Source organism: Eucyclogobius newberryi, unplaced genomic scaffold, assembly GCF_026437365.1.
Source record: "Eucyclogobius newberryi isolate DKJ021-1_F unplaced genomic scaffold, fEucNew1.0.hap1 SCAF_17, whole genome shotgun sequence".
NCBI lineage: Eukaryota > Metazoa > Chordata > Actinopteri > Gobiiformes > Gobiidae > Eucyclogobius > Eucyclogobius newberryi.
The window spans coordinates 7,410,318-7,424,546 of NW_027315801.1; the positions used below are offsets into that span (position 1 = coordinate 7,410,318).

The window sequence follows — 14,229 nt, forward strand, 5'->3', positions numbered from 1 at the left end:
TGTTGAAACCAGAAGATGGCGCTCATCATTTTAAGTAGTTAAACATTAAATAAAACATAGGGTTAGGGTTAACTATATTAATGACAATAATTGAAAATTTCCCCGGGAAAAAAATCATAATAAAAACAACAACCGATCAATCACTTCCGTGTTGTGGGAGAACAGCCTTGTGATTGGTCCAAATGAAACATGTGACGCGTCATTGTCGCTGTGCGTCCTGTTAGCATGTATGTTAGCTCAAAGCTAAAGCTAAAAACAGTTTGTAAAATGTCCGCAGGTCAAACACTGAGAGTTTTGGTAAACGCGCGGCTGACTGCGGCTGCGGAAGAGATATTTGCGCTGTTTGAAAGAGCGACAGCGGAGTTTGAGGAGGAACTGCGCCGCTCCAGAGAAGAGAACCAGAGGAAACAAGAGCTGCTGGACTCGGTGCTGAGCCAAGGTCTGGACCTGGGTCTAAACCATGAAATCCTGAAAACGACACGGATTAAGGATGCACAGAGCATCAAACAGGAGGAAGAGTCTATGTAAGATCAACCTCTTTAAACTCTTATAACATTTCTTTTACTGTCAAACATTTAAAATTGTAGAACATTCTTAGGGTGCAAACCTTTCTGGAGGGTCAATCTCAAGTGACCTGAGAACAGGACTGATGTGATGGTACTTCCTGGTTCTAGTCAGGACCTGAGCAGCAGCGTTCTGGATGTACTGCAGCTGTTTTACAGCTCGTTTGGAGAGGCCAGTGAGCAGACCGTTACAGTAGTCTAATCAACTGGAGACAAACGCATGGATAAGTCTCTCCAAATCTGGTTTGGACACTATAATCTTTTGGCTGATAAAGCTCAAGTCTGAGTCCATTATTACCCCCAGATTTCTAACTTGGTTTGTAGGTTTTAGAGCGAGACTCTGGAGGTGACCGCTAACACTTTCTCTTTGTTTCTGTGGGACGAAGACGATAATTTGAGTCTTGTCTGAGTTTAGCTGGAGAAAGTTGTTTTGCATCCACACACTGATCTGTTGCACCAGCAGGAGGCCCTCTGGCATCAGCAGGAGGCCGGTCCACACACTGATCTGTTGGATACAGTGAATCCACTGGTCCATATTCACCTGTCGACAGTGATACATAGATCTGACTCGTCTGCATCATTGTGATAGGACACATTTTTACTGCGTATCAGCTGACCTAACGGCAGCATGTAGAGGATGAACAGAAGGGGTCCCAGGACTGACCCTTGGGGCACCCCACAGGTCAGGGGCATGTGGCCTGAGACACAAAGTACTTCCTGTCTTCCAGATAGAACCAGTTTAGGGCGGGGCCAGTGATGCCCACCCAGTCCTCTAGTCTCTGTAAGACAGGCATGTCCAAACTACGGCACGTGGGCCAAAGTTGTCCCTCAGACCAATTTTTGTTGGCCCTCTGGCTTCCTGCTAAGTTGGTCCAAACAACAAAAAGTAGTACTTTTTCCTGTAAAATTTGTAAAATTCAAGCATTTTGATGTCATACCAAACCTTATTAAAGGTGAGAAGGCTCATCGAAACGATGTCAAATTTCGAAATATTCACTTTGTCATTTGACAAATTTGACGTTGTCGGGTTGTTTGTGGCCCTCTGTGAAAAAAAGATTGGAAACCCCTGCTGTAAGAGGACCCCATGATCGCACTCAGATCCAGCAGAACTAAATAAGAGACTGGAAGACCTCAAAGTCACTTATTAGGATGAACTGAATAAGCTGTTGATACACAATGTTTTCAAGGACTTTTTTCAGGAAAGGCAAATTTGAAACGTAGTCCTAGCATAGTCCATACTGTCCCTCGGTAGACCCTGGACTGCAATCCAATCTTTCCCCTTTATTTTGTCCTCATAAGCAGCCATGTTTGTTTTGCTACTGACGGACCATGTGTGTCCCTGATTGGCTAATCCACCTGTCAATCATGCCCATCTGAACTCCAGGAGAATAAACTGGTGACCAGACTCACAGCAGGGCTCAGATTAAGGATTTTCACTTGTATAGCGGTGCTGCTAAACAATCCGTTAATTTTTCAAAATTTGTATAACAATTTCATAATTGCATAGAAAAACACGAAAGTGACTAACAATCAATATTTTCCATTGATATATCACGATTATTTATTTAAAATGTATTTGTAAACATTCTATTTAAAAAAAAACTCTTAAAGGTTGAATGGACGATTTCTTTGGCCCAAATCTGAGTCTTATTTCCTCATGGCGTGGACTGCCGATTAGTTCTGCCACGTATCAATCATAAAACGCACCTACCGCTCACCTGCAGTCGCGTGTGGCTCGTCCCACATTTCCGCATGTCTAAGCGCATTGATCTATCATAATATAGTTCCCTCAGTGTACGGGGCAAAATGAAGACGGAGAAAGACAGTTCGAGCTGACTCAGAAGTAGTCTGAAATCTATGGGAGACGAGACGTGCCATACGATCAGTCGCGCTAATAAACAAACGCACGAGTGTGTTGTATCAGTCCGCACGGGCGAGAGCGCGTGCGTACTTCCGCCTGCGTTCTCAAATCGCCGCAAATTAACTTTTAAACACTTTTTAAAAATGTTTTCTTTAAATAAAACAGAAAACTTGCAAATAAAATTAGTTTGACCAACACAAAGTCAGATGGCCTTATTTACAACTTTCTTCCACATCATCATCAGATGACTATTTGCAGGGGTCTCATTTACATGTTAATTGTCTTTACACTCACAAAAAATATGTATTAAGCTTCTGATGGAAAAATAAAGGTTGCTGTGGTGTCCATCATGGTGTATTTTATGTGTTATTCAAATTGTACCGCTCTATTTGACGTTCCAATTCCATTTTTCGTTTTGCTATTTGATGACGGTTCCTAAGCACTCGTCTCGGCTCTGTCTGCACAGTCGGAGCTGTGCAATTCGCTGCGCCCAAAATACGCATCTGATTGTTAAAAACGAGGTTGTAGTCACTTTGCAGTGTAAATATGAATATTTTGGCTTTGTATGATCTGCAAAGACTTTTGCGTTTAGGAGCTATTGACCTCGGAAGTCCAAATCTGTGACGCTAACTTTACCGCACGTGGCTCCTCTCACTTTCAACTCGAGATCTGAGCAGCAGCGGGACTCGTCACGTCAACACAGCGTCCTGCCGTTATTGACGATCGATTGACGAGTGATCAGTACTTTTAGGTGCTTTGGTTATACAATTGAACACATATTTTTGTATTGCAAAAGCTGCGCTTTTTTCTGACGAACGCATCGCATTTGAGAGAAATTGCGTCGCATTTTGCGATGCGATACCACTTATTCTGAACCCTGCACAGCTTTGTAAAGATTAAGTTTGAACAGGCAAATTATGTGGAACCTTCCAGGCAAAGTAGTAACACATCAATAAATTGTTTATAAGAGATCTTCTACTGAGTGTTTTTCAAACTTCCTATAAGTGATCTGTTCTTTTCTTCTGTATCTACCTCTGTATCTGCCTGCGTTGCATCAATGAAATTTCCCCATGTGGGACAATAAAGGATTATCTTATCTTATCATAAAGACGAGCAGGTTGACAACCCTCCACCCCAAAAGTGACACAGTGCACCTTTTAAATGTTTTTCAGGTGGAGCCCAGTGTCCAGTTCTGCCTGTGTGAAGAGAGAAGAGTCCTCGTGGCTCCAACAAAATGAGCACGGTGAGGAGCCACAGGGAGAAGAGCCACATCTACACCCACAGACCGAGGGACAGCCTTCTGACACGGACGACGATGAAAACTGGACAGCACCATTCAGCTGTTCAGGAGCAGAGGTGGAGACAGAGGCTGATGGAAGCTCATCTGCACTAAACAAACACAGGTCTGAACCAGAGAAGACGAGCGTCACTGCAAACACCAGAGAGTCCTCTAAGTGCTCCATTTGCCAAAAGACGTTTCAGAGTAAGCATTATTTAAAAGTCCACGCCAGAGTTCACACGGGGGAGCGACCATACAGTTGTTCTGTTTGTGAGAAAACATTTAGTCAAATGTCTCATCTTAGGTTGCACACCAGAACTCACACGGGCGACAAACCTTTCAGCTGCTCAATCTGCAGGAAAAAGTTCAGTCAGACTTCTCATCTGAAGTCACACACCCGCACACACACGGGGGACAGGCCTTTCAGCTGTTCAGTCTGTGAGAAACCCTTTGGTAGTAGATCTAATCTAAAAAAACATTTCACCACACACGAGAACAAAGACTTTGTGACACGAAACCAGACGATGTAAATGGACATTTATTCATCCCCCGATGCCAAAATGTCTTATTTTTTAAAAACCAGGAGGAGCGAAAAGACAAAAGTGAAGTTTCGTCCACAGAAACTCTGGGATCATCACGTGTTCTGGAACTGTCCTGCTGCTCATAAACATTTGACTGAGATGAAGTCACTGCAGACATCATCATCACACTCAAGTTCAGAACGATGTACTTGGCCCTCAGAACTCCTGCTATGGACACAATGAATACCTTTTAGTGAAGAAGGTCAAAGAAGGTCATGACTGAACTGGACTGGACTGAACTGGGGGAAGCCGGCTGTTCCGACAGTCGAGGATGTTATGTACGTTATGATTAACACTTGAATAATGGGGGGGAAATGACATTTGGACTTTAAAATGACCTCTTTTTATGGACAATATGTGCTTATATTTTATTTTGTATTAACTGGATGCTTTTATTTTATATTTCCTTACTTTCTGTGTCATGTTTCCTGTTCCAGTTTTATGTGTTTAAACAAACAAAAAGAGTCCGTCTGGCAAATGTGTTCATTTTCCTGGTTTAGCTGCGCCTCGTGTGTCCAATGAGGGCGTCGCAGACACGCCCAGCAACCTCGCGTGACCAATAGCGAGCGTTACATTGGAAACTCGCCTATTCTTTGTTGAAAGCAGAAGATGGAGCTCTTCTTTTATGGAAGTCACAGAGAAATGATCATTTTAAGTTGCTAACCATAAAAAAAACATATAAACCATGTTAATGACAACAATTAAAAAATTCCCAAAAGAAAAAAATCTTATGGAAATAATATTGTGCAAAAGGAGCTGAGGAGGAAGACCAGGCAGGCGGAAACCGGCTACAAGAGGAGGATGGAGGAGCAGCTGCAGCAGAAGAACATTCAGGGAGTGTGGAGGAGCCAGAAAACAATCTCAGGCTTCAAAATCCTGGGCAGGGGGACCTACAGTGGGTGAATGAGCTAAATTCTCACTTCCTGAGATTTGATCAATCACCCACCCCGCCCCCTGCACAGCTGCATGCTCCCTCTTCCACAGCTGGACAATGGCCTGCATCCGTTTCTCTTCGCGCCTCCCCCTCAGCCCATCAGCTCCCCACTTCGCCTGGACTCACCCATCCCCCCAGCACACAGTCCCCCTGCCAACCACTGACTGTCTCGGCAGCACAGGTGAGGAGTGAGCTGAAGAGGATTAAAGTGAGGAAGGCAGCAGGACCTGACGGCATCAGCCCCAGGCTCCTTAAGTCCTGCGCAGATGAACTGTGTGGAGTTATGGAGCATGTCTTCAACATGAGCCTGAAGCTGAGGGTGGTACCACAGGTCTGGAAGACCTCCTGTCTGGTACCTGTGCCCAAGACACCGCGCGCCAAAGACCTCAACAGCTTCAGGCCGGTGGCTCTCACGTCCCACCTGATGAAGACACTGGAGCGGCTGGTCCTGGACCACCTCCGCTCCACCGTGCGCTCAGCCGTGGACCCGCTGCAGTTTGCATATCGGTCTGGCATCGGAGTGGAGGACGCAGTCATCTCCCTGCTGCACCGCTCTCTCTCTCACCTGGAAAAGCATGGCAGCTCTGTGAGGATTCTGTAGTTAGATCTTTCCAGCGCCTTCAACACCATCAGCCGCTGCTCCTGAGGGACAAGCTGGAGACGGCTGGTGTGGAGTATGACCTGGCAGAGTAGATTCTGGACTACCTCATGGACCGACCCCAGTTTGTGAGAGCCCGGGACTGTGTGTCTGACACTCGGACCTGCAGTGTGGGGGCGCCCCAGGGCATGGTCCTCGCGCCCTTTCTCTTCACCCTTTACACTGCAGACTTCAGACACGACACAGACAGCTGTGTCCTGCAGAAGTTCTCTAAGGACTCTGCCATCATCGGACTCATCACGGACGACAATGATGCGGAGTACAGAGGACTGGAGCAGGACTTTGTGGACTGGTGTCAGCGGAACCACCTCCTCATCAAAGGGGGAAGACCAAGGAGATGGTGGTGGACTTCCGCAGACGCCACCCCACTGCCCCCTTACCAGTGAACATCCAGGGAAGGGACATTGAGAGATATATTTTGTCTTTACGCTAGCTGTTTTTATTTTTCCCCTTAACTCCTTATTAAGAAATGAGAGGTTCTGTCTATGGGAGTTTTTCTTTATAACAGTTCTTCTATTAAGAGTGTTTTTTAAACTTCCTATAAGTTATCTGTCCTTTTCCTCTGTATCTACCGGCGTTGCAACAACGAAATATGTATGTATCTTATCTTGTCTTGTAAAAACAACCGATCAATCACTTCCGTGTTGTGGAAGAACAGCCCCATGATTGGTCCAACTGAAACCAGTGACGCGTCATTGTCGTTGTGCGTCCTGTTAGCGTGTATGTTAGCTCGAAGCTAAAGCTAAAAACAGTTTGTAAAATGTCCTCAGGTCAAACACTGAGAGTTTTGGTAAATGCGCGGCTGACTGCGGCTGCGGAAGAGATATTTGCGCTGTTTGAAAGAACGACAGCGGAGTTTGAGGAGGAACTGCGCCGCTCCAGGGAAGAGAACCAGAGGAAACAAGAGCTGCTGGACTCGGTGCTGAGCCAAGGTCTGGACCTGGGTCTGGACCACCGGGGTCTAAACCATGAAATCCTGAAAACGACACGGATTAAGGATGCACAGAGCATCAAACAGGAGGAAGAGTCTATGTAAGATCAACCATTTTAAACTCTTATAACATTTCTTTTACTGTCAAACATTTACATTGTAGAGCATTTTTAGGGTGCAAACCTTTCCGGAGGGTCAATCTCAAGTGACCTGAGAACAGGACTAATGTGATGGTACTTCCTGGTTTTAGTCAGGACCTGAGCAGCAGCGTTCTGGATGTACTGCAGCTGTTTTACAGCTCGTTTGGAGAGGCCAGTGAGCAGGCCGTTACAGTAGTCTAATCTACTGGAGACAAACGCATGGATAAGTCTCTCCAAATCTGGTTTAGACACTATATTTTTGATTTTGACAATATTATTTAGATGGTAAAAAGCTGCTGATGTTATGTATTTGACGTGGCTGTTAAAGCTCAAGTCTGAGTCCATTATTACCCCCAGATTTCCAACTTGGTTTGTAGGTTTTAGAGCGAGACTCTGGAGGTGACTGCCAACACTTTCTCTTTGTTTCTGTGGGACAAAGACGATTATTTCAGTCTTGTCTGAGTTCAGCTGGAGAAAGTTGTTTTGCATCCACACTCTGATCTGTTGGATACAGTGAATCCACTGGTCCATGTTCTCCTGCCGACAGTAAAACATAGATCTGACTCGTCTGCATCATTGTGATAGGACACATTTTCACTGCGTATCAGCTGACCTAACGGCAGCATGTAGAGGTTGAACAGAAGGGGTCCCATGACTGACCCTTGGGGCACCCCACAGGTCAGGGGCATGTGGTCTGAGACATAAAGTACTTCCTGTCTTCCAGATAGGACCTTAACCAGTTTAGGGCGGGGCCAGTGATGCCCACCCAGTCCTCTTGTCTCTGTAAGAGGGTCCGATGATGGACAGTGTCAAAAGCAGCACTCAGATCTAACAGAACTAAAAAAGAGAATGGAAGACCTCAAACTGAATAAGCTGTTGATAAACAACAATAAACAAGGACTTTTTTCAGGAAAAGCAAATTTGAAATGTCGTCCTAGCATAGTCCCTCCTGTCCCTCGGTAGACTGCAATCCAATCTTTCCCCTTTATTTTGTCCTCATAATATGTTTGTTTTGGTACTGACAGACCATGTGTGTCCCTGATTGGCTAATCCACCTGTCAATCATGCCCATCTGAACTTCGGGAGATTAAACCGGTGACCAGACCAGGCTGAGAAATAGATTTTCAAAGTTAGGGGCCAGGGGGGCCACCTATCTAAAAAAGTTAGGGGCCCCCCAGCAATTTCAGGGGCCCACAAGCGCGCGCGGCATCACAAGAACAAGATACATTTGTTGTTTTAACAATCGTTATAAGCATGTAAAACAATTTAAAGTACTTTTATTTGGTATGAAGGAAGAGCACAAATACTGAATTCCTATAAACCAGAGATCATGATCTTTCAATACTGTTTAATTTAATATAATAAGGTTTCTAAGATACAAAATAAATACTGTATACAACATTTGACACAAGGAGATCTTATGTGTTCTGCAGCAGGAATAAATAAAATCACAGTCTACAAAATAATCTGAGTACAGACACAGCAAGGAGATCTTATATGTTTTATAATTAATATTCTGAATCATAATCTTGTCAGGGAACAAATCAAGTATCAGTATTGTTAAAATAGTAGCTTGTAAGAGTTCTGTTAAATACCTGTGCCTTGTATCCCTTTTGAGGAAAGGCCAAACACACGATGCAGTACAACAATCCTGCTCCTGTCAGACTGATGCCAGGAGAAAGGTGTGTCCCACCACTCCATATATTGTCTGTCCCTTTCAGTATTCTCATAATCTATTCTTTTTTTTTTTCCTGTTCATCAGTCTCTTTTTTTTGGTAGTGGGGGATTCCCCCCTTCCAGATACTTCCACATTGACATTGTCCCTAATGTGCAAAACTACAGCTTTTGTTGCAAAAAAACTTTTAAAAGACCGGGCATTTCTGAGTACCAGTGTTGGGAAAGTTCACTTTTGACATGAACTAGTTCAGTTCATAGTTCATAATTCAAAATGTTAAACTAAGTTCACAGCTTTTCAATATTATGCTATAATGTTTCTAAATTATTTCCACAGCCCAAATACAACCACAGGCAGCAATTATTGTATTAGTTTAATGCTGAAACTATGTGTCAGATTCTTCATATTCATATCCAATTTTGAATCCTTACCCAGGATTTACATTCACACTGAAGGGACAGACTTCCCCAGAGGCAAGGTTTGCACAGAAATGCAGATTGTTCCCATTCTCACCGACCTTATCATAAAACTCACGTAACTGGTCGTAGGGCGACTCCTGCTGCTCTGTTGCTGTCGCGTCCATGCTGCTTTTTGGTTTGATGCGCATGCGCAGTGCGGTGCGACACGCGAAATCTGTCTGCATTATCGGCCTCTACAACTTCGGAGCTCTCACACTCTTTTTGGGCAACATAACGGTGTGTTTTTCGCCTGGAAGTCTCTAGATATCTGACACCTTATTGAATGAAATTAATACAGTGCGTTCAGTGTTGTGCCTGAACGCGACGCGTTCAGGCACAACACTGCCGAGTACACGCGAACGTGACCCGAACGCGACCTGAACGCAGCAGCCAATCAGATGCCCGCTTTCATCAAAATTAGATCATGGCCATCGCTCGGCCAATGGGAAGCGAGAATACTGCGAAGTTGCATGTCTGTCAAAATGAAATGTAAACAATGAAAATGCCCCAAATATGGCCAAATTACTAGTTAAATCTTGATTTTTCGAGGAATTTCGATACAGGGGCACGGCGGGCCCTCTCCTAATTCAAACCCCGTGCCCGCTGGCGATTTGAGGGGCTACGGCCCCCCCGGTTCCCCATCTATTTTGCAGCCTGCAGACTCACAGCTTTGTAAAGATTAAGTTTGAACAGGCAAATTATGTTGAACCTTCCAGGCAAATAGTAACACCTCAATAAAGACGAGCAGGTGACCAACCCTCAACCCAAATAGTGACACAGTGCACCTTTAAATATTTTTCAGGTGGAGCCCAGAATCCAGTTCTGCCTGTGTGAAGAGAGAAAAGTCCTCGTGGCTCCAACAAAGTGAGCACAGAGAGGAGCCACAGGGAGAAGAGCCACATCTACACCCACAGACCGAGGGACAGCCTTCTGACACGGACAACGATGAAGACTGGAGAGCACCATTCAGCTGTTCAGGAGCAGAAGTGGAGACAGAGGCTGATGGAAGCTCATCTGCACTAAACAAACACAAGTCTGAACCAGAGACAACGAGCGTCACTGCAAACACCAGAGACATGACGGGGACGTGTGAAAGAGCCGCACAGACGCGACACAAGTGCTCCGTTTGCGAAAAGACATTTCAGAATAAGCATTATTTAAAAGACCACGCCAGAGTTCACACAGGGGAGCGACCATACAGCTGTTCTGTTTGTGGAAAAAGGTTCCCCGTCGGTTCTACGCTCACACTACACATGAGAACGCACACGGGGGAAAGACCTTTTGTCTGTCCCATGTGCGGGAAAACATTTACCCGAAGGTCTCATCTAAACGTGCACATCAGAGTTCATACAGGAGACAGACCTTTCAGCTGTTCAATCTGTGAGAAAGCCTTTCGTAGTAAATCTAATCTCAAACAACATTTCACCACACACGAGAATAAAGACTTTGTGACGCAGAACCAGACGATGTAAATGGACATTTATTCATCCCCCGATGCCAAAATGTCTTCTTTTTTAAAAACCAGGAGGAGCGAAAAGACAAAAGCGAAGAGTCGTCCACAGAAACTCTGGGATCATCACATGTTCTGGTACTGTCCTGCTGCTCATAAACATTAGACTGAGATGAAGTCACTGCAGACAACATCATCATCACCACACTCAAGTTCAGAACGATGCACTTGGGCCTCAGAACTCCTGCCATGGACACAATGAATATCTTTTAGTGAAGAAGGTCAAAGAAGGTCATGACTGAACTGAACTGGACTGAATTGAAGGAAGCCGACTGTTCCGACAGTCGAGGACGTGATGTACGTTATGATTGACACTTGAAAAATGAAAAAAAAAGACATTTGACTTCTTTGACCTCTTTTTATGGACAATATGTGCTTATATTTCATTTTGTATTTACTGGATGCTTTTATTTTATATTTCCTTACTTGCTGTGTCATGTTTCCTGTTCCTGTTGTATGTGTTTAAACGAAGCACCCAGTGGCCAAGATGGCGTCCCATTCTAGTCAATGGCAGCTGCTCAGTGGCGTTAGCGCACAAAGACATTTAGCCTTTAGCCTTCGGGCACCACGGCCCGGAAGTTACGTAGGTTTGCGTACCATGTGATCGTGCTGACCAATCAGCGAGAGAGTTACTAGAGCAGTGCAGAGCCCAGTGTGAGATAAAGCGAAATATTAAACAACTGTTTTTATGAAAACTGAAGGATTTTGAATCGTAAAAAGTAAATGACCCGATAGAATGTGTTATTTTAGTAGCTCCATGTTGCGCGCCGGGCGAGGAGTGAGCACGGGGCGAGGAGCGAGCACTCCTCGCACGGGGCGAGGAGCGAGCACTCCTCGCACGGGGCGAGGAGAGAGCACGGGGCGAGGAGTGAGCACTCCTCGCACGGGGCGAGGAGAGAGCACGGGGCGAGGAGAGAGCACGGAGCGCGGAGACGGCACGGAGCGAGGAGACGGCACGGAGCGAGAAGAGAACACGAGGTGAGGAGATAGCACAGGGCGAGGAGCGAGCACGGGGGGGCGAGGAGAGAGCACGGGGGGGCGAGGAGTGAGCACGTGGCGAGGAGTGAGCACGGAGCGAGAAGAGAGCACGAGGTGAGGAGACAGCACGGAGCGAGAAGAGAGCACGAGGTGAGGAGATAGCACAGGGCGAGGAGCGAGCACGGGGGGGCGAGGAGCGAGCACGGGGCGAGGAGCGAGCACGGGGCGAGGAGCGAGCACGGGGCGAGGAGACAGCACGGAGCGAGGAGACAGCACGGAGCGTGAGGAGATAGCAAGGGGGGGCGAGGAGCGAGCACGGGGAGCGAGGAGCGAGCACAGGGGGGGCGAGGAGACAGCACGGGGCGAGGAGCGAGCGCGGGGCGAGGAGCGAGCGCGGGGCGAGGAGCGAGCGCGGGGCGAGGAGCGAGCGCGAGGACTGAGCACGGGGCGAGGAGAGAGCGCGGGGCGAGGAGGGAGCGCGGGGCGAGGAGGGAGCACGAGGACTGAGCATGGGGCGAGGAGAGAGCGCGGGGCGAGGAGTGAGCACTAGGACTGAGCACGGGGCGAGGAGATGGCGCGGGGCGAGGAGAGAGCGCGGGGCGAAGAGTGAGCACGAGGACTGAGCACGGGGCGAGGAGAGAGCGCGGGGCGAGGAGTGAGCACGAGGACTGAGCACGGGGCGAGGAGAGAGCGCGGGGCGAGGAGTGAGCACGAGGTGAGGAGATAGCACAGGGCGAGGAGCGAGCACGGGGGGGCGAGGAGCGAGCACGGGGCGAGGAGCGAGCACGGGGCGAGGAGACAGCACGGAGCGAGGAGACAGCACGGAGCGTGAGGAGATAGCAAGGGGGGGCGAGGAGCGAGCACGGGGAGCGAGGAGCGAGCACAGGGGGGGCGAGGAGACAGCACGGGGCGAGGAGCGAGCGCGGGGCGAGGAGCGAGCGCGGGGCGAGGAGCGAGCGCGAGGACTGAGCACGGGGCGAGGAGAGAGCGCGGGGCGAGGAGGGAGCGCGGGGCGAGGAGGGAGCACGAGGACTGAGCATGGGGCGAGGAGAGAGCGCGGGGCGAGGAGTGAGCACTAGGACTGAGCACGGGGCGAGGAGATGGCGCGGGGCGAGGAGAGAGCGCGGGGCGAGGAGAGAGCGCGGGGCGAAGAGTGAGCACGAGGACTGAGCACGGGGCGAGGAGAGAGCGCGGGGCGAGGAGTGAGCACGAGGACTGAGCACGGGGCGAGGAGAGAGCGCGGGGCGAGGAGTGAGCACGAGGACTGAGCACGGGGCGAGGAGAGAGCGCGGGGCGAGGAGTGAGCACGAGGACTGAGCACGGGGCGAGGAGAGAGCGCGGGGCGAGGAGAGAGCGCGGGGCGAGGAGTGAGCACGAGGACTGAGCACGGGGCGAGGAGAGAGCGCGGGGCGAGGAGTGAGCACGAGGACTGAGCACGGGGCGAGGAGAGAGCGCGGGGCGAGGAGTGAGCACGAGGACTGAGCACGGGGCGAGGAGATGGCGCGGGGCGAGGAGAGAGCGCGGGGCGAGGAGTGAGCAGCTGTCATTGTGTCGTCATAAAAACATGGATCTTCACCTTAAAGTCCAGCTCATGGTCTGATGCTGTTGTGCTGTTTCTTTACTTTTACACCTTTTACAATAAATCAGAATGTGCTCAGTTTAATGCTAAACTGTAAATTTTGTATATATGTATTTATCAAATATATTTGTTGTCATGACTCAATCTGTCAGTATTTTACTGTTATTATTCAGTGTTTTGTGGTTTATTGCAAATAAAATCTAAAACCATAAACAAATGTCTAGTTTGCAAACTTTTTCACTGACAATGGAAATAATTGTTATTATTAAGTACATGTAATGTATGAACTTGAATTGTTTTATTAAATTACAGATGTTTTAATTACTTCACAAAATATATGAAAAGCACATGATGCTATACATGAAACACAGACAAATTTAAATCAAGGCAAGTAAAACGTTTTACAACTCGAGGTTAAAAAAAATCCATGCACACAACCAAAAAAAAAAAAAAAGATCCTTCCACAAAGGATTCTTTGTGGATGAGCCCTATTTACACAAAACACAACACTTGGTCTGCATGTTGCCGTGGTGAGTGGTCTTTAAACCAAGTCAAGCCATTCATTTGTATGCAGACTCATTATGAACATACTTTGTGTATCATTAATTACATGTTTTCCTGTAGACCACAAAGTGAGGGTTGCCATGGTTGATTGGATGGGTAACAACACTGACGAACACTAAATGTAAATTATCTTATACCTGGCAATACATTCATTTCTTCGCTTTCCTTCTGTAGTATTTCTTATGTTCGTTCAGTTTTTCTGTCATAAACATTTCACAACATCGCTTCTGACTAGTAGATCCACGGATCAGATCCACGGCCCTCAGATCCACGGCTCAGATCCACGGCCCTCAGATCCACGGCTCAGATCCACGGCCCTCAGATCCACGGCTCAGATCCACGGCCCTCAGATCCACGGCTCAGATCCACGGCCCTCAGATCCACGGCTCAGATCCACGGCCCTCAGATCCACGGCTCAGATCCACGGCCCTCAGATCCACGGCTCAGATCCACGGCCCTCAGATCCACGGCTCAGATCCACGGCCCTCAGATCCACGGCCCTCAGATCCACGGCCCTC

General features: G+C 47.7%; 1 protein-coding gene across 1 annotated transcript; it reads left to right on the forward strand.

The window, feature by feature from the left end:
- Positions 1-267: 267 nt before the first annotated feature.
- LOC140362518 (uncharacterized) lies at positions 268-10,621 on the forward strand. Its single transcript, XM_072448605.1, has 5 exons — positions 268-524; positions 3,597-3,907; positions 6,647-6,808; positions 8,566-8,629; positions 9,883-10,621. The coding sequence occupies exons 1-5, from the start codon at positions 268-270 to the stop codon at positions 10,550-10,552; spliced, it is 1,464 nt and encodes a 487-aa protein (XP_072304706.1). The 3' UTR covers positions 10,553-10,621.
- Positions 10,622-14,229: the final 3,608 nt, after the last annotated feature.